This window comes from Aspergillus lucknowensis (genome assembly GCF_044049455.1).
Source record: "Aspergillus lucknowensis strain CBS 449.75 chromosome Unknown BJX67scaffold_19, whole genome shotgun sequence".
NCBI classification, from domain to species: Eukaryota; Fungi; Ascomycota; class Eurotiomycetes; order Eurotiales; family Aspergillaceae; genus Aspergillus; species Aspergillus lucknowensis.
The window spans coordinates 150,468-167,380 of record NW_027263563.1 but is presented as its reverse complement, the minus strand read 5'-3'; the positions used below and the strand labels follow the sequence as shown (position 1 = coordinate 167,380).

At 53.0% G+C, this 16,913-nt stretch overlaps 8 protein-coding genes and 2 non-coding genes across 10 annotated transcripts; 5 read left to right on the top strand and 5 right to left on the bottom strand.

Moving 5' to 3' along the window:
* Nucleotides 1-330: 330 nt before the first annotated feature.
* On the bottom strand, nucleotides 331-1,589 carry BJX67DRAFT_83924 (enoyl-CoA hydratase/isomerase family protein). Its single transcript, XM_071035526.1, has 2 exons — nucleotides 716-1,589; nucleotides 331-635 (listed from the first exon to the last, which is right to left on the bottom strand). The coding sequence occupies exons 1-2, from the start codon at nucleotides 1,335-1,337 to the stop codon at nucleotides 526-528; spliced, it is 732 nt and encodes a 243-aa protein (XP_070886305.1). The 5' UTR covers nucleotides 1,338-1,589; the 3' UTR covers nucleotides 331-525.
* On the top strand, nucleotides 335-415 carry BJX67DRAFT_t55. Its single transcript has one exon. It is a non-coding gene; the product is annotated as a tRNA-Ser (tRNA).
* A 637-nt stretch (nucleotides 1,590-2,226) lies between the features above and the next one.
* On the bottom strand, nucleotides 2,227-2,307 carry BJX67DRAFT_t53. The gene has a single exon. It is a non-coding gene; the product is annotated as a tRNA-Ser (tRNA).
* A 1,011-nt stretch (nucleotides 2,308-3,318) lies between these two features.
* Nucleotides 3,319-4,138, top strand: BJX67DRAFT_371987 (rhamnogalacturonan acetylesterase RgaE; the record flags this gene model as incomplete). Its single annotated transcript, XM_071031175.1, has 2 exons — nucleotides 3,319-3,442; nucleotides 3,501-4,138. The coding sequence occupies 2 exons, from the start codon at nucleotides 3,319-3,321 to the stop codon at nucleotides 4,136-4,138; spliced, it is 762 nt and encodes a 253-aa protein (XP_070886304.1).
* Nucleotides 4,139-4,182: 44 nt separating this feature from the next.
* Nucleotides 4,183-7,450, bottom strand: BJX67DRAFT_83866 (isochorismatase family protein family). The gene has a single exon (XM_071035525.1). The coding sequence runs from the start codon at nucleotides 6,771-6,773 to the stop codon at nucleotides 4,344-4,346; it is 2,430 nt and encodes an 809-aa protein (XP_070886303.1). The 5' UTR covers nucleotides 6,774-7,450; the 3' UTR covers nucleotides 4,183-4,343.
* Nucleotides 7,292-9,395, top strand: BJX67DRAFT_84477 (Ketol-acid reductoisomerase). The gene has a single exon (XM_071035527.1). It carries the CDS (start codon nucleotides 7,811-7,813, stop codon nucleotides 9,011-9,013), a length of 1,203 nt encoding a protein of 400 aa, XP_070886302.1. The 5' UTR covers nucleotides 7,292-7,810; the 3' UTR covers nucleotides 9,014-9,395.
* Nucleotides 9,162-10,624, top strand: BJX67DRAFT_83728 (threonine/serine dehydratase). Its single transcript, XM_071035524.1, has 2 exons — nucleotides 9,162-9,630; nucleotides 9,717-10,624. Exons 1-2 carry the CDS (start codon nucleotides 9,309-9,311, stop codon nucleotides 10,526-10,528), a joined length of 1,134 nt encoding a protein of 377 aa, XP_070886301.1. The 5' UTR covers nucleotides 9,162-9,308; the 3' UTR covers nucleotides 10,529-10,624.
* A 96-nt stretch (nucleotides 10,625-10,720) lies between these two features.
* BJX67DRAFT_371983 (uncharacterized protein) lies at nucleotides 10,721-14,076 on the bottom strand (the record flags this gene model as incomplete). Its single annotated transcript, XM_071031174.1, has 8 exons — nucleotides 10,721-10,813; nucleotides 10,844-11,932; nucleotides 12,008-12,056; nucleotides 12,368-12,578; nucleotides 12,658-12,750; nucleotides 12,850-12,862; nucleotides 12,985-13,748; nucleotides 13,806-14,076. The coding sequence occupies 8 exons, from the start codon at nucleotides 14,074-14,076 to the stop codon at nucleotides 10,721-10,723; spliced, it is 2,583 nt and encodes an 860-aa protein (XP_070886300.1).
* A 228-nt stretch (nucleotides 14,077-14,304) lies between these two features.
* Nucleotides 14,305-15,445, top strand: BJX67DRAFT_352888 (cytochrome c oxidase subunit VIIa). The gene is made up of 4 exons (XM_071029070.1): nucleotides 14,305-14,558; nucleotides 14,646-14,688; nucleotides 14,889-14,924; nucleotides 15,028-15,445. Exons 1-4 carry the CDS (start codon nucleotides 14,532-14,534, stop codon nucleotides 15,105-15,107), a joined length of 186 nt encoding a protein of 61 aa, XP_070886299.1. The 5' UTR covers nucleotides 14,305-14,531; the 3' UTR covers nucleotides 15,108-15,445.
* Nucleotides 15,446-15,839: 394 nt separating this feature from the next.
* Nucleotides 15,840-16,852, bottom strand: BJX67DRAFT_83070 (NEDD8-conjugating protein UBC12). The gene is made up of 4 exons (XM_071035522.1): nucleotides 16,742-16,852; nucleotides 16,572-16,653; nucleotides 16,205-16,494; nucleotides 15,840-16,118 (listed from the first exon to the last, which is right to left on the bottom strand). Exons 1-4 carry the CDS (start codon nucleotides 16,760-16,762, stop codon nucleotides 15,966-15,968), a joined length of 546 nt encoding a protein of 181 aa, XP_070886298.1. The 5' UTR covers nucleotides 16,763-16,852; the 3' UTR covers nucleotides 15,840-15,965.
* Nucleotides 16,853-16,913: the final 61 nt, after the last annotated feature.

Sequence of the window (16,913 nt, the reverse complement as noted above, 5' to 3'; positions counted from 1 at the left end):
ACTGAAGGTACAGTAGAGCTCTGAAAACCGCCTCCTTGGCCCTGCACAAGCTTCCATGCTTCCACCGCTCCCCGGCCCCGTTCCACAATCCGGTGATTCAAAGGACTCTCCAGGCTCCTCAGAATGTAAACAGTCCCACAAAGGGTCCATACTACTAGGAACCGCTAGAGTTGACTTGAATACGATGGGAAGGCCGCTTTATAAACTATCATAACCACAGAGTTTCGGCGTCGATTCAAATAAACCACCTCTCGACCCACAAACGGTTACAGAATACCTTCCGACAATCCTTTGGTCTACCATGGCAAAACTTGACGAAATTGTCTACTCCATAGGCAAGATGGCCGAGCGGTTAAGGCGTTAGTTTAGAAAGCTAATCCCTTCGGGGTCCTGAGTTCGAATCTCAGTCTTGTCGATTGTTTTTGCTGCGTGTTTGCCTCTCTGACTCGGCGGACTTTCATTTGCTTTTTCCACATGCATGAAATAATGTTGGATATGTATGGATGATGCATGTACATTGTAGATCTACAGTTTCTCAAACGTCGGCTTCCGCTTTTGGATGCCAGACAACAACGCCGCCTGGACGTCCTTCGTCTGCAGAGCCGCGCTGTTCCACACGGCCGTGTATCGAAGGCCTAGAGCAGTCAGCTCATCTATCCAACAATGAACAACGCCATCATTTCGTCAGCTGATCCAGGGAATCATGGAAACTTACCATCCTGAACCGTATGATCCCTCGACCAATTCAGAATCTCCTTCGTCCCCTGCACCGCAACGGGGCTCTTACTCGCGATCAAACTCGCCAACTCAATCGCCCCCTTCAAAGCATCACCCTTCGAGTCAAAAACCTGACTCACAAGCCCAACACGCAGCGCTTCCTCCGCACCAAATATCCTCGCCGTCAAACTAACATCCTTCACCCAGCCGAAATTCCCCACAATCTTCGGCAGCCGGCTCAGCGTCCCAATGTCCGCCGCAAGCCCAATGTCCACCTCCTTCACCGCGAACTTCGCGTCCTTCGCGGCAAGACGCACATCCGCCGCCGAGCTAAGGTCGATCGCGAGTCCCAGCGAGAACCCATGCATCGCGACGATGACCGGCTTCTCGCACTTCTCGATGGCCGAGATACAATCCTGGAAGGAGGTGATGTGGCGGCGGAGGTGGACGGCCTTGCGGGCGGGCTCGGTGATGGGTCCGTCGGAGAGGAGGCCGTTCGAGGCGGCTTTTACGTCCAGCCCGGCTGTGAATGCTTTGTCGCCGGCGCCGGTCATGATGATTGCGCGGACAGAGGGGTCCAAGGAGAGTCTGTTGAAGATTTCGCCGAGCTCGACCCACATACTACAACAGTATCAAATGTCAGCCATTTCCGTCTTATCCGAGGATCGTAGAATTGGGTGCGTAGTTTCTTTGGGAGCGTACGCTTCGAAGAAGGCGTTCAGCTGCGCGGGCCGGTTGATTTCAACCTGCGCAACATATTCTCGGGGGAATGTGATATTGAAGTACTTTGCTGAATAGGTTTCGGCCATGATGATGGTGTATTTAGTCGATATAATGTATGTTGCGTTGCTGGGTTTTCGAATGTAATATCAACCCTGGTATATGTATCGCGACAAGCGGGTCCAAGCTTGACGAGCCTCGGTTATGGGCAAGAATGCGGAGCGGGATCAATCAAGGCACTGCAAGCCGACAGCCTTTTTTTTTTGACAGGCCCCGAGATTACACAGGTCGCTCCTGACTTGACAAGAGTTGTGCATGTCGTAAAACCATCCCGCACCCTGCCGCGAACGGTTATGGAGGATAGATGTGCGGAGAAGCACGAGGCGTTCCAAGAAGCTCAAATGAAGCTCTTGTCGTCGGCTTCACGTGCCTCGGTTCGCGGGCATCCAGGGTCAAACTCCCCAGTTTCTACGGACGCTTGTTGGGTATCTCAAACTATGAAGGGTAGGCTTAGGGGCCTTCGTAGGATTCTTGTATAGTCTGACGGTGATATACTGGTTGGGAGTGGCATGTCGTCTGGACGGGTCAGGGTGGGGGAAGCACCAACAACGCGGGTGAGCCAGACTTAGTGATGGACGAGGGGTCTGCTGGACGGTGGGAAGACAAAAGGACAAAGACTTCAGTGACGTGAGGGACCTATTGTGCAAATTATGTTGTTCTTCGGTGTGAGATGAGTAGGCGCTCGAGGAGGGAAAAGACTAAGTAAAAAAAAAAAGAAAAAAAAAAAATCGACAAGACTGAGATTCGAACTCAGGACCCCGAAGGGATTAGCTTTCTAAACTAACGCCTTAACCGCTCGGCCATCTTGCCAGACTTCTTAAACTAAGTGTGCTAGAATGATCTATGCAATAAATTCAGCCACCAGTGGACTCGGGATCGGTATATCAACTCGCGGGGAAAAGTAACTAAATTCGACAATCGATCAACATGAAACAGTGGCATCCAATCCCAGTACTTCGTCACAAGTCACGAAAGCTGAATCGTATCATCTCGAACCAAGACCTCTAACCAAGAACACAAACAACAGACAGGAACACTTGTCCCCCCCGGGCCCGGATATCCATCCGAGCATTCTCGTCTTTCCCAGAAACTCCGAATTGGTTCGGGGATTCAGAGGCCCAAAACGATCAAGAATGGAAAAATCTAGTCAGTACGCGGGGCCCCAACAGGTGGAAAATCTGGCCTTCAGCTTGACGCTAATGCAGGGCGATCATCCTCAGTTCTGGCGCGGGGAGGTGCCATCCCCCAAGGCTTCCAGGCGCTGGAGACCGCAACCCCCGTCCCGTGGGACACGAATGTTTCTCTCCTGAAATGGATTGCTTGGAGTTCTCCAAGTGGAGTCTGTCCTGACCAGATCGATGTTCACAGTCGTAAGCCACCACGGGTCGAGAATGGGATCTTCCAGCACATCCGACCAGGAAATGGTGGCTGACGATTTTCTAGCACACAGTCCCTGAGTTGAAGGCAAAATATGACATCTGCTATATGAAACAAAGCTCTGTTACAGCTCCGTTGGTCCGAGTTTCATACTCTCCATCCGGAGTGAAATGTGGGGGACCGAGAGACAGCGTTCGAAGACTCGAGGATTCTTCGGGGGATCAGACACCGACCCGAGTGACATGTTCCATGTTTACGACATGTTGCGGTTTGGGAAACGCTACAGTGCTGACCCCAAGACGGAGGAAACATATCGTGTATAAAAGGAGGCATCTCTCGAGTTTCAGCCGAGTTTATACTCGCTTTCACCAAAGAACGCCTTTTTTTTTTTTTTTTTTTTTTTTTTTTTTTTTTGGAAACAGAGCGCATCAAGAAAGTCTCAACATGAAGTCGATAGCGTTGTCTTCCCTCTCTCTCATTCCTTGCGCCTTGGCACAGACAGTATATCTGGCTGGCGACTCAACCATGGCGGCTGGTGGTGGTGGATCATCTGGGGCAACCACTAACGGTATGCGCACCCTCTTACAAACCGAACCCACAGGACCAAACTGAGTGACTGATTACAGGATGGGGCGAGTACATCGCTGACAGCCTCTCCATCGCTGTCTCAAACCAGGCCGTCGGCGGCCGGAGCGCTCGCTCGTACACGCGAGAAGGCCGTTTCCAGGCAATTGCGGACGTGCTTCAGGAAGGCGACCATGTTGTCATCGAATTCGGACATAACGACGGCGGCTCTCTCTCCACCGACAACGGCCGTACCGATTGTCCAGGGACTGGCGACGAGACCTGCGAGACCGTGTACGACGGGGTGAGCGAAACCGTTCTCACCTTCCCAAAGTATCTGGAAAATGCAGCCCAGATGTTCTTGGATAAAGGTGCTCATGTCCTCATCTCCAGCCAGACACCCAACAATGTCTGGGAGACGGGCGAGTTCGCCTACGAGCCGTCCCGCTTTGTTGAATACGCTCAGTTGGCGGCCGAGGTGGCTGGTGTCGAGTACGTGGACCATGGAGCCTATGTGGCTAGCATTTACGAGTCGCTGGGGTTGGAAGCGGTTACTGCCTTCTACCCCAACGACCATACCCATACCAGCCCCGACGGCGCGCAGGTGGTCGCCGATGCGTTTCTCAAGGCTGTCGTGTGCGGTGGCGTTGAACTGAGCAATGTCTTGACGACAACTGACTTCGATGGTGAATGCCTGTAGTCAATGATTGGGACCAGGGGTATCAAGTCGATATATATTGATGAATGCTAAGAATCAAGACTGTTGAAATCGTACATGCCACTGTATAGTCATCCAAAAGAAAGAGTGGCTGATCCCGGGAGTTTCCAATTCCAGTGTTCATGACTGGTTGTTCGCGAATATAATTTGGGAGCCTTGGCACTGGCCTGGTTGTGTGGATGGCCCCTCATTTCAGCTCCTCGAGGATCGTTTTCACAATGCTGCGCTTCCCAACTCGGTTGTAGTATTGATATAGATTCGGATACGTCTTGTCCAACAACGGCCCGCTCTTCTGAACAATATCTCTCAAGACTGGCCAGAATGCACAGTCGTCGATTCCCAAAGCGCTCCCGCCAAGATAGTTCAGGCCGCCCAGGGCTGCGTCCCACGACTGTAGCGTACTGAAATCGTCGTCGTTCTCGCGGTGTTGGTGCCATCTCTCAAGAAAGGCATTGACGTCGGCCAACTTGTCACCGCCGCGTAGCATCTCCATTCCCGGGCGCTCCGACTCTGGAGTGCGTTGTGCCAGGTATCTCAGAATCTCCGTGTCGCCAGCGATTTGCGTACCGTCGGCATCGATATACAGAGGCAACTTGGCGACGTCACTGGAGTGTACCGCACCGAGAGGTGTGGTGTCATATCGAATACCGTTTTCACTTAAGCCAATATGGACCCGCAGGTTGGCTACTTCATCTTCGGCCGGCACCAGCTTGGCAGCGGTGGGAGTAACGAAGTTGACCACATCAAATCCTTTGCCATAAATGGCATCCCAATCGAAGTCAATAGACCTGTTTTCCTCTCCAAACGCACGCACCAGTCGCTCGGTTTCTTCCGGGTCACCGTGGATCACAGGATGTGCTTCCTTCAGGGATTTGGACACAGCTCCTTGGCCCCAGATCGTGTTTCCAGTAGGGTCTAAGAAGGTACCAATGTGTCGGAAGGTAAGCGAAATCCGTTGACCCCCATATGCACGTTCCTCGGCGGATTTTTCTGTTTCCTGGCGTTTATCGGCCTTGACGCCATGAAGCCAGCGAGCATTTGTTGTTTCGCCCAAGACAAATAAAGATTCATGTGGCATAGGCACACGTTGAGTGAGTCTGCCAGAGCCTTCTTCTTTCTCCGAACCCTTGGCGCGGAGTATCATGACTCGCTGAGCACCGAGACTAACGTTGCAGATGGAGGAACCGCGAACAATGTCCAGGGTCTTGTCAGAATGCTCAGATATCCGGTCCTTTCCGTCGCGGTAGAGTTGGATAAGGACATGGTTCAAAGGGTGCCCAAGGATACGCTCCACGATGACGCGCACCCCGTCGACGGATGGGGTAAACAGTTGGAGTGGAGGGGATTCGTCTGCGGGATGGCGGTAGATTGGTATGGAGCCATCTGGTGAATGTTTCCCCTGGACGGCAACGAGACGGGGAACTTGTCCTGACATGTGGTACATCTTTTGCCAAGCCACTTCGTCACGAATGCTCTCGAAGGTATTCGCCGGTAAATCCAGGTCATAGACAATTCTCGAGTCACCCTCACCAATGGTGTCACCTGGACGACAGATATTTGGCGCTGATTTCGCTTTCCTGGCTCGTCGGGAGTCCGCTTGAGAGGAGATGGGCTCATCCTTTTTCTCAGGTAGTTTACGGCGCATTTTCGTGCGTGCCACATTATCACCCGATCTAGAAGGCTGAGACTGCCCAGCCTGCGGAGTTTGACGGAAGCGAGCCCGTTCACGTGTCAGCTCCGCCAGCTCTTTCAGATAGCCATTCTCGTCGTCTGACATTTCGGCCAAGATATCGTCAATCCTCCGTCGTCTTGGAGACGGCTCAGGGCTTTCCGCTTTCGAGGTATTTCTAAGTCTGACGTCAAGCTCCTCAAGATCTCCCTCAATTCCGGCTGGGCGAGTAGCCCTTGCTGGTCGGGGTTCGCTGCTCGCGATCTGATCGGTTTCTTGCCGATCAAGCTCCTCAAGGAGTTCTTGCGAAGTAATACCGCTAGCTCCTAGAATATCAGCCATGCGCCGCATAGCCTCTTCGTGGCGTGGAAAGCTCCGATACCCGAGGCAATCTTCGACAAGAGTAATGGAGAAACCGTGACGGACCGCGTCAAGAGCCGTGGCGTGAACAGATGCGTTGGAGAGAGAGCCACACAGATATAGCTCAGTGACAAAGCGTGTGCGTAAGGAGAGAACCAGCCTAGGAGAGTGAAGGGCAGAGTACTCCGATTTTTCAATCAAGATATCTGAATCAGTGTCGATCGCAGCGAGTAGCGGAGCAGGAAATTGGGCTCCAGGAGTCTGAGGAAGACAACAGTTTGGCGGTTCGATCGAGAGAAATGCCTCTTCATTCAGAGCTGGTTCCTGTGCGCGGCTTAAAACGACCACGTCTTGACCGTCCGCAGTCACCAGCGGTTGTGGTGACTCAGAATACGAGCGGACCCAGACAACATCGCCCGAGCGGCGGAATGCACTCACGAGCTGTGGAAGGATCTCGAGCACTTCCGTCGTGTTCGACACATGAAGAGCGCCCGTGGACCGAACGAAGTCGTTCTGGAAGTCGAGGAGGAGGAGTGCTTTTCGGGTCTGGATTCGCGGCAGATCACCGAAAGCCGAAAGGAAATTCATTCTCAGCCGGTCAGTGCATAGTGAGGATGGCTGAGGAGAGGACAAACAAAGGAAAGGAGAAGATGCGAGTTCTTGCAGGGGAATTAAGGTCAATCAAGGAACACCCTCAATCAACGGGGGGAGAGGAAACTCTCGGAAAAAGGTTGCGGGAGAGGCAAGAGGGCTGGCTGCAGGGCAAAACGAAAGCCGAAGTGGACTGAAGATCATGAACTGCTTCGAGTCGTCGTTGGATGTTGACAAAAGGTCGAGACTCGAGTACTTTGTGCTGCTGACACCTCAGGCACTCAAGTTGTCCCACATGAACTTTTAAGACCTGCTGGAAGAGGGAACTGTACAATGACCTGCCTGGTGGCACATATTGATAAGATTCACCAGCACCATATGAGTAGATAGTCGCGACATCCAACCTGTCAAGTGCCGAAGGATCCTGGGTGTGTCTTTCAGCTTCTCCCCTGCTCCTCTCCTTCCAAGGTTTGCTTCTACTTTTCCCGGCACCTCGCTTTGGTGTCACCCGTTATCCAACAGGGGCCATGATACCAGCTTCGCGGGGCCAAGACCAATGACAGACAACTGATCGCCTTTGGAATTCAGCGAGAGACGCTGAACCTGGAGGGGTCTGAGGCTTCCCCAGGCTCTGTTTGGTCTCACCTTCGCTCTAAACCTCTCTCACGGTATTTGGCCTTTCTTCACGCTGCATTCAACGCAGCCCTTTCATATGTGCAATTTAGTTGGAGTGGTAGCTCGGGGATGATGGGAGAAAGATGCCAACAATAAGACTGGCGGCTCGACGAGCCATCAAGTCCCCTCCCCAGCAGCCTCGCCTGTGGACCAATCCGACATCGGCCACACCGGCCGGGGAGAATGACTCCAACTCCGAATCACGTGGAGCCCCAGTAACATTCTGAGACTCCCGGCAACCATAAAAAGCTTCGGTGCCCATCTCCTTGACTCTTTTTCCCTTTCTCCTATCATCTCCGAGCATTTTTTACTCCCTTCAATTCTTCGAATCTCCCCTCCTCTCCTTCAATCCTTTCACAATGGCTTCTCGTGGTCTTTCCCGTGCCCTCCGTGTGGCCCGTGTCGCCGGTTCACGATCTGTCGTGACCGCCGCCCTCCCCCGGCCTTCTCTTGCAAAGATTGCCGCCAATGCCGCCCCCCGAGTCACCACTCCTCTCGTCCCCGTCCGCGGTGTCAAGACTATCACCTTCGCCGACTCCAAGGAGACCGTCTACGAGCGCGAGGACTGGCCCCGTGAGAAGCTCCAGGAGTACTTCAAGAATGATACCCTCGCCCTCATCGGTTATGGCTCTCAGGGTCATGGTCAGGGCTTGAATCTGCGTGACCAGGGCCTCAATGTCATTGTTGGTGTTCGCAAGGACGGTGCTTCCTGGAAGGAGGCCGTCCAGGACGGCTGGGTTCCCGGCAAGAACCTGTTCGACGTCACCGAGGCTGTCCAGAAGGGTACCATCATCATGAACCTGCTTTCCGATGCAGCTCAGTCTGAGACATGGCCCACTCTCAAGCCCCTCATCACCAAGGGCAAGACTCTCTACTTCTCCCACGGTTTCTCCCCTGTTTTCAAGGACCTCACCAAAGTCGAAGTCCCCAAGGATGTCGACGTCATCCTCGTTGCGCCCAAGGGCTCCGGCCGTACTGTCCGTACCCTCTTCCGCGAGGGCCGTGGAATTAACTCCTCCATCGCTGTCTACCAGGATGTGACTGGCAACGCCAAGGAGAAGGCCGTTGCCATGGGTGTCGCTGTCGGCTCCGGCTACCTCTACGAGACGACCTTCGAAAAGGAGGTCTACTCTGACCTCTACGGTGAGCGTGGGTGTCTCATGGGTGGTATCCACGGTATGTTCCTGGCTCAGTACGAAGTCCTCCGTGAGCGTGGCCACAGCCCTTCCGAGGCCTTCAATGAGACTGTCGAGGAGGCTACCCAGTCTCTGTACCCTCTGATCGGTGCCAATGGCATGGACTGGATGTACGCTGCTTGCTCCACCACTGCCCGCCGTGGCGCCATCGACTGGTCCAGCCGCTTCAAGGACAACCTTAAGCCTCTCTTCAATGAACTCTACGATAGCGTGCGCGACGGCACCGAGACCCAGCGCTCTCTGGACTACAACTCCCAGAAGGACTACCGCGAGAAGTACGAGAAGGAGATGCAGGACATCCGTGATCTCGAGATCTGGCGCGCCGGAAAGGCCGTCCGCTCCCTTCGTCCCGAGAATCAGAAATAATTTTCCTGTTATATTAGAAACCTGGGCTGGGAAAAGTTACGAATGTATCATGACTTGAATCTTTGTTCATATAGTAATTTCAATCCAAGCATTGGATGATCAATTGAGCCTGACGTCAACGAGGACCGAAAATTCGAGACTCAATTGACTCCCGCTAACTTCGCCATCGTCCCGCTGACTACAAGCTCAATTCCTGATAAACGCAACCGTCTCCAACTCCGCATTTTCCCCTCTGAGTCACCCCTCCAGACCACAGAAACCTCTTTCACTTTTCACTCAATTCAACTGCGCGGCGATGGCCCAAACACTCCCAACCCCCTCCTCAATCTACGAAGCCCACGCCCTCATCAAACCATACATTCACCACACTCCCGTCCTAACCAGCCGCACGCTCAACCGTATCGCCTCAATCCCGCAGACCGCCGAGTCGCTCACAGGCACCCCCTTTGAGGGCCAAACACCCGCAAACCCGAAGATAAACTTCTTCTTCAAATGCGAGAATTACCAGCGCATTGGCGCGTTCAAGTCTCGTGGGGGGTTTCATGCGCTGCTGAGGCTTATTGAGGAGGTTGGAGAGGAGGAGGTGAGGAGGAGGGGGGTTGTTACGCATAGTTCAGGTATCTTTTATCACCACTCCCCCGGCTCGCCGTTTAGACTTGATCTAAAGGAAGAGAGAAGTTAATCGGTGTACATGCTTTTGTAGGAAACCACGCGCAGGCCCTCGCCCTCGCCGCGTCGACACTCGGGATCCCCGCGTACATCGTCATGCCGCGAATCAGCACGTCTTCGAAGATCGCGGGGACGCAGTCGCTCGGCGCGGAGGTGATATTCAGCGGGTCAACGAGCACAGAGCGCGAAGCTGTCGTGGCCGATGTGCAAAAGCGTACAGGTGCGATCCTTGTCCCGCCGTATGATGATTTCAACATTATCTGTGGGCAGGGAACAACAGGGTTAGAGCTGCATGAGCAGTATAAGGAACTTGTCAGTCAGGAACCTGAGCTGAGTGTGCATGCGCAGACACAGGGGCATCTTGATGCGGTGATCACGCCAATCGGAGGTGGGGGGCTGAACTCTGGGGTTACGACGTTCTTCTCAGATAAAGAGACAAGAGTCTTTGGGGCCGAGCCGAGCTTCGAGGGTGCGGATGATTGTCGGCGTGGGCTTGAGGCAGGACAACGGTTGGAAGCTGTGAAGTCGCTGACCATTGCAGATGGGCTGAGGACGCCGGTGGGTTTACTGAACTGGGCGATTATCTCGGACCGCAGTAAACACTCTGGAGTGTTTGCTGTCACAGAGGAACAGATCAAGGCGGCGATGAGACTTGTCCTGGAGCGGATGAAGGTATTTGTTGAGCCGAGTGCTGTGGTTCCGCTGGCGGCTTGCCTTTATAATGAGGAGTTTCGGAGACTGGTTGAGCGGGAGGCGCCGGAGGGTTGGGACGTAGGTGTGGTGTTTAGCGGTGGAAATACTACGGTGGAGGCTATTGTGAAGTTGTTCAGTAGTTCTCTAGAATAGATCTAATATCAAATTTGTGTATACTGAGTATATCTCGCCCCGACAAGAAGCATTGAATTCCCTGATTCTCTCGGAACCGGCTCCCCCTCAAACGGGTCCCTGACGTCTTCGAGTTATACTCGGCATGATCAACAGTGGTCTGTCAACCTGAGAGCGGCGGTGACGAGCCGTACTGCAGAATCCCGAGACGTCTCAATTAAAGGTTACGCCCTCTCGTCCCACCCGAAAGACAAATTGACCTCCGTCTCGGCTCTTCAACTCGTCCAATATTCTCCTCGGCCAATCCTCCCGCCCCCATCCGTTTACAGAACCCACAAATTCCCCTCGCATCACATTCTCTTGCCGCATAGATGCCTCTTTCTGGGCCTCAGGGACGGTAACACTAGGAGGGAACGGACGAACCGCTTCCCTCTGCAACACTAGGCGTAGAGTCGGGAACAATCCCCACGGAGGCGGTAACGGGGAACGGAAGGACGATGTTTTCGGAAATGCAGTGTCAAAGGGGCTATACGAGCCATATGGTGCTGATGGCTTCGACATCGGCTTTCCATGAAAGGAAGTCGTCGTATATACGACGGTACAGTCGAAAACGTGTTGTATGTGCTTTAGCGTTGCTACTAGCTCGGCGTATATATCTGCGAGGTAGAAGCTCCGTTTCTGGAGGCGCTCCCGTTCGATCTCAGCCGCGGGACGGCCGATGTCCTCCGTGCGAGATATTTCTTCCTGAAGCTTGTCCTGCCAGAGGAAGGCGGTTGCGCTGTCGATGAATATAGTATGAACGGGTCGGTTAGCTGAGATGTGCCGCGTGAGATCTAGGAGATATGCATCCAGAGACTGCAACGCAGCGAGCAGTGCGAGAGACGACTGTGGGCGGAAAACGTGAACATGTTGTAAGCAAGTGAGAAGCAGGCCCGCGATTGAGTTGTCTAATGAGCCAACAGAATCGGGGCCTCCTCCCGTCTGAACTTTGTCCTGGACGATTCCACGGGCAACGGTGTATAGGCGTTCAGCATCAAACCGGCCATCTGTGTCAATGAAGACCACGGCGGATCCGAACCCACCGACCGAGATTCCGTTTAATTCAGATGGTAGCACTGCTAGAGCAGTCAGATAATATAAAATCTGAGACTTTCCAGCCCCAGAGGCTGTGCTGGAGACCTCTAACGAAGGATACACTCGGCTAGTAGAGTGTGGTTGTACAAAGTGTGGAGGTTCGTGGTTCGCCGTGGGAGAGGTAGGATCACCCAGATCGCCGACTTTGTCCTGCTCCGGAAGAGGTTGATTGCTTACAGGCTGAGCAGATGGCAGAAACAGCTCGAGAAGCTGGTCAATTGGCGCGACGCCGAAGTGAGATCTGCCGCTCTCGAAACTCCCAGTATATACGACCCTCAAGTCATGCAGCAACTAGGGAACAGTCAGCACAGTTTCTTATCGTATTCTGCGCCTGGATTATGGCGAATCCATAGAAGGAGAAGATACTTCGTCCAAGCCTTCCTCATGCACCTCGAGTAGTAGTTTCTCCCCGAAACTTGCGGCCATTTGTAGGAGCCTTGCGGAGCATTTAGGGCCGTCATATGTATTGCAGGTCCAGCGCACGAGTCTGAGTTATGGCGGCTGTCTGCATAGCTCGACCCATGACAGATAGGCGAAATATGAGCTGTGGTGAAGGAATTGGGTGAGATGAGGAGCATCAGAATCCCCGGCCTCAAGTTCGTTCCGACGACTTGTTCCGCTTTCATCACCTCATTCAACTTCCCAGACGACTCAACTCTCTCAATCCAACCGAACCCATTAATTCAATCTTCGGATCCCTCGAGCTCCCTCTTTTCAGTATCTTACCTGAAGGCAAACTTCGACCAATGGCACCTCTCGTTCCCTTCTTCTCCGCCGAAGCCCTCCCAGACCATGTCAACATCGTGACCAAAAACTTCCAAGAAGAAAAGCGTCGGAAGGGCGGCACAATAGAGCTCGAGAAATGCAAACTCCTCGAGATGGTTCAATATTCCTGCAACCCTCCACAAGAGGGAATCCCCAAGCCAGGGGCTGTGGTCTGCAAGCCGGTGGTGCGATTGTTCAGACGGTACGTCGTGTCAAGATATTCTCGTTTCGGCGAATCGTAGCATGCTGACATTGGCTCAGATGCGCAGGCGGTTTAACTGTCGAGACAACTTCGTGGGAACCCATTCGGCAAGCAAAGGAAGATGCGAGGCGTGAGCGCGAAGCTCAGGGCGGTTCGAATGCTTAACCAAGAGGGTCATATGGCACATACGGAGCTTGGTGGTGAACTCTGTTCGCGTTCTACGAATTTAGAGCGGGATGACGACTCATGAAAATCTCAAGAATATTTCACATGGGTATCTTATAATATGATGCTACAAACGACAAGGGAATGCGAAACGCCAACGCCACTACGATGCTCCCCCCGCGCCACGATCCAGTGCTCATGATGTGTCCACCCAGCTCTCAACTCTGGACAGGTCTGGAGTATGTTTCGTGCCTGACGTTTCCCCGGATCTTTGCCTACCAGAATTTGCGTTCCGCCGCCAAAGGTCCCTTTCGCAATTTATGATGGGCGGAAGTTCCATACCAGCCAACCCTTTAGATTTGCTTGGCTTCGTCTCGATCTCGGCAGCGCCGGAATCAATATCCATTGCGCTAGAGGTCCCGGGGGCTGTATTCCTTGACGCCTTCTTCGAGAGCGCCTTGACCGTCTTTTCGAACATACTATCGAAACTCTCAGCCTTTCGACCCCATTGCTTCTTGTCGCGACCGCCTGTGCTTGGCTGGTGGTCTTTGAACGCTGCCCGGGCCAGCTTACGCAGAGCTTCCTCGCCAAGTCGCCCATCATCCGCCGCTCGCTCGCGGATCTTACGTGGGTCTCGCTCTCGCTCAGTAAAGACAGGCGTGTGACGATAAGTGTGTTTGCTCGGAAATTCCGGGAAATGTTTTGGGATATATGGACTGCGGACACGATCATCTTCGCCGCTCAACTGCGGCTCGAGAGATGGTAAGACCTTGAAATCATCATCCTCTTCCGGCGGGGGGCTCGGGAGCTGCGTCGGGATAGGTTCGATCTTGGGGGGTGCTTGTAGGTATGGAAGGAGGGAGTCAACAGGGAGGGAGTGTCGCTTCAAGGCAAATTCGAAATCTTGCGGTATAGGCTGTACGCGTCGGCTTGACAGCATCGATGCGCGCACGTATGATGCGAGTTTCATTAAGTCTACACGCGATCCCTGTTAACGACGTTTCCCAAGAATAACTCCAATGCATAACATACACTCCTCCGCTGCATCGCGAAAGCTCTCGATAGCGAGCGGATCAGCTATGTCGAATCCACACTCTCGAAGCGACTGCCCGATCGTTCGATTCATGACCTGGTCGACGTAAGAGTCATCGGCGATGGCAGGCTCCGACAGGGCTAGGTTGACAGGATCTTGTAAACGATGGTGGTGGTGGTAAGGGCGCTTTATCCGCTTAGCATCGGAGCCGGCTGCTGATTCAGAGTATGTTGAGAATGACCGTTTGACGGTCGGTGAGGAAAGCTCCATTGCGGACGTTGGGTTGGGACGTTTTATGAAGGCGAGTGTGAGCCGCGACGATGAGGCCGAAACACCGTGTAGCAACACGTGACTTTAGCCTAAGGCATCACTTACCGGTTACCTAGGATCTTTGGGCTCGCAACTAGGCCTTCAAAGAGGCATTGGGTGTGTTAATAAGAGTAAAACATTAGTGACAAATAACCAAAGTAATAGTAATATTTCGAATGTCGGCCTACTTAGCATAGCTGCTCATCTTGCGACTCTTCAGATCCAGGCCACTGAAAGCGGTCGCAAACTCGTGCCGGATCGGAAAGCTTCACCCAGCCTGACATCGAACATCACCACTCGTTCTCCCTCTCCTCTTCCCGCTCCACGTCCACACCACCACCCCAACCAGACACTTTCTCTGCTGTATTTCCTCAGGATAGACTCTCTCCGTCAATTCCGACTATAAATCCGCCGCAATGGCTGCTGTCGCTCCCATCACCGGCGTACGTTCCTCATCCCACCTCGATTTTCGCTATGTCTTTACTGGCCTTCGAGAATTCCGGACATTGACTAACATGGCTTGCGTATAGATGCTCCGCCGCAACCTGGTCCTTGACCTGAGCACCGCTTTTGGTGAGTCCCTCTTGTCGCCGTCACCCGTCCCGGACCCCGGCGAAACCGGAGAGGACGATCTCGCATTGGGGTCTCTCACTTATTCTTAACCGTCACACTCACACTATGGTGGCTGCGACGGCCACGGCGCCTATGGACAAAATAACTTTTGCTGAGGCAATCAACACCACCAAGTTACTAACCTCTCTGCTTGTTCACAGGCTTCGGTACCACTTTCGGCTACCTCTGGTGGTACGGTACGTACAAGCTAACCTATCCCTTCCTCTTTGCCTCGAGAGATGCGATACGCATATATGAATTCCTGTGGAAGTACCTTCTAACCTGATACGTCTAAACTAGGCTACCACCTTCCCCGCGTCCGCGCCCGTGACAACTACTACACCCGTCTAGAGCAGGAGCGCGCAGCGGGCCAGGCATAATCGCATCCTGTAATCGTCCAAGTAGCCAGTCGTCCGAGTCCGATGGTACCTACAACAGCGGCATTTGTCCTCGACAAATAGCTTCGTTAAACGTCAGCCCACCGAGATGGCGTCCAACCAGGACATATACATGGATCCCCATCTCGTCCTCACCTGTTGAATCTTCCTGGAGTTATCGTTCGGGACCGGTGTCGGCTGTTTGGTAGAGATATGATACGACGGGTGTCAAGAGCGAAATCAGAAAGAAATGTTAGACTATCTACCAAATACCTTTTCCTTTGTTCCGTGAGAGTTGTATATATCTATCTGTGCTCTGAACACTGTAGTTTGGTGTGCTACCGGGATCTTCAGATACGTAGATGCGCCGTAAACATCGATGGATGTCTTAAAACATTCAGTGTCAAGGCCATTATCGCGTGTGCAAAAGAGCTGCACATGTATCCCAATTCATCTGCACCGATTCATCAAAGCGGGCGCTGGTCTTATCATAGATCCCAGGATATCATCGGCTTCTGCTATGCCGTACGCCACATCAAAAGTGGAAATTCCACCCACTCCCGGATGCAATGGGTTTTACTACTCAAGGGAATCATATTCATCAGGTAATCTATCCAGTCGCTAAAGAAATCCATCAGGTAAGATGCATGCGTGGCTAAATAGCCACGATAAGAAGTCAACAACCGTCCCTTCTAGTCCACAATCAATCCGACATCACCATCAGCAACCCCGCCCAGCCGGCTTGGTGAGGTCCATGTCCATCTCCATAAACGATGAACTTAGTATCAGAGCCCAGGTCTTGTTCTTGGGCAAGCAAGGAAAGCCAGTAGCTATACCCTAGCCGTTGGCAGGGGTTTCCGCTTATCGAAGCACTTTATCAAACTGGACACCACGAACACTTCCCCCGCCCATAGACGAGCGAATATTGCGTTTGAACACTTCGCGGTTTTGTCGGAGGTCCTCGGCGGCTTCCTTATTCAGTGGATCGGAGGCGTTCGGTTCAAGGAAGAGAAACTATGCCCAAGGCCGCTGTTAGCATCTCATTTCCGCAACAATGAAACCCACCGCCATAGGAGACCAAAGGAAGAAAACAAACGAACCTGCATCCCAACAATAACCGCATTTAGATTCAATACGGGCTTCCAATCCTCTCTCAGAATATTCAGGCAGACGTTCCCCTCCAGATCGATATTCGGGTGGTATATCTTTTGCGTGCATTTCACTTTCGGCGGATCGTGCGGGAAGTTCTGGTTCACGGCAAAGGTGAAGTGGAATGAGCCGCCCTTGTACATGCCCTCGTCTGGTTCGATGGTGAGCGTGAAGTTCAGGATGTCGTCTTTATCGGGAAAGGACATCTTCATCGTGCTTCCGAGGGTGAGTTCTTGGAGATCTGACGCGCAGGAGGATGTGAGCAGTCGACCGAGGCCAGGGGCGAGATGAGATGATATGTCAGGCTCGCAGACTTACCTCGCTGCACACGCAACTGAGCAGCTGTGACTTTCTTCTTCTTCTTTCCTGCAGCGCCTTCGGCATTTTCAGCCTGCTGCTGCTGTTGTTTCTGTCGGTTGTCCCTGTTAGATGGGCTCGTGGCGGAGTGGCGCATCCACTCTAGGCTTGAGAGAGCGGGTATAGCGAACCATAGACCAGATCTTGAGCATCTTGGATATTAATCCGGCGCAGAGCCGTCGCAGATACCGGTATTGGCAAGGAGAAATAGGGGTTCTTGCGGAGGAAGATGTGTCAAGTGTGAAGGTGGCTATACGGGGTGGTGGGGTTTGGCGTTCTGGACAGGTACCTTTGCCACTCCAG

Excerpts from the sequence above, each read along its gene's own strand:
- BJX67DRAFT_83866 (XM_071035525.1), bottom strand. The coding sequence starts at position 6,773 with ATGAATTTCCTTTCGGCTTTCGGTGATCTGCCGCGAATCCAGACCCGA.
- BJX67DRAFT_84477 (XM_071035527.1), top strand. The coding sequence starts at position 7,811 with ATGGCTTCTCGTGGTCTTTCCCGTGCCCTCCGTGTGGCCCGTGTCGCC.
- BJX67DRAFT_83728 (XM_071035524.1), top strand. The coding sequence starts at position 9,309 with ATGGCCCAAACACTCCCAACCCCCTCCTCAATCTACGAAGCCCACGCC. Across the intron at positions 9,631-9,716 it reads GGTTGTTACGCATAGTTCAG|GAAACCACGCGCAGGCCCTC; the intron begins GTATCTTTTATC and ends ATGCTTTTGTAG.
- BJX67DRAFT_352888 (XM_071029070.1), top strand. The coding sequence starts at position 14,532 with ATGGCTGCTGTCGCTCCCATCACCGGC. Across the intron at positions 14,559-14,645 it reads CTGTCGCTCCCATCACCGGC|ATGCTCCGCCGCAACCTGGT; the intron begins GTACGTTCCTCA and ends GCTTGCGTATAG. Across the intron at positions 14,925-15,027 it reads CGGCTACCTCTGGTGGTACG|GCTACCACCTTCCCCGCGTC; the intron begins GTACGTACAAGC and ends CGTCTAAACTAG.
- BJX67DRAFT_83924 (XM_071035526.1), bottom strand. The coding sequence starts at position 1,337 with ATGTGGGTCGAGCTCGGCGAAATCTTCAACAGACTCTCCTTGGACCCC. Across the intron at positions 636-715 it reads GGATCATACGGTTCAGGATG|GCCTTCGATACACGGCCGTG; the intron begins GTAAGTTTCCAT and ends TGACTGCTCTAG.
- BJX67DRAFT_83070 (XM_071035522.1), bottom strand. The coding sequence starts at position 16,762 with ATGCTCAAGATCTGGTCTATG. Across the intron at positions 16,495-16,571 it reads TCAGTTGCGTGTGCAGCGAG|ATCTCCAAGAACTCACCCTC; the intron begins GTAAGTCTGCGA and ends CCTGCGCGTCAG. Across the intron at positions 16,119-16,204 it reads CGGTTATTGTTGGGATGCAG|TTTCTCTTCCTTGAACCGAA; the intron begins GTTCGTTTGTTT and ends CCTTGGGCATAG.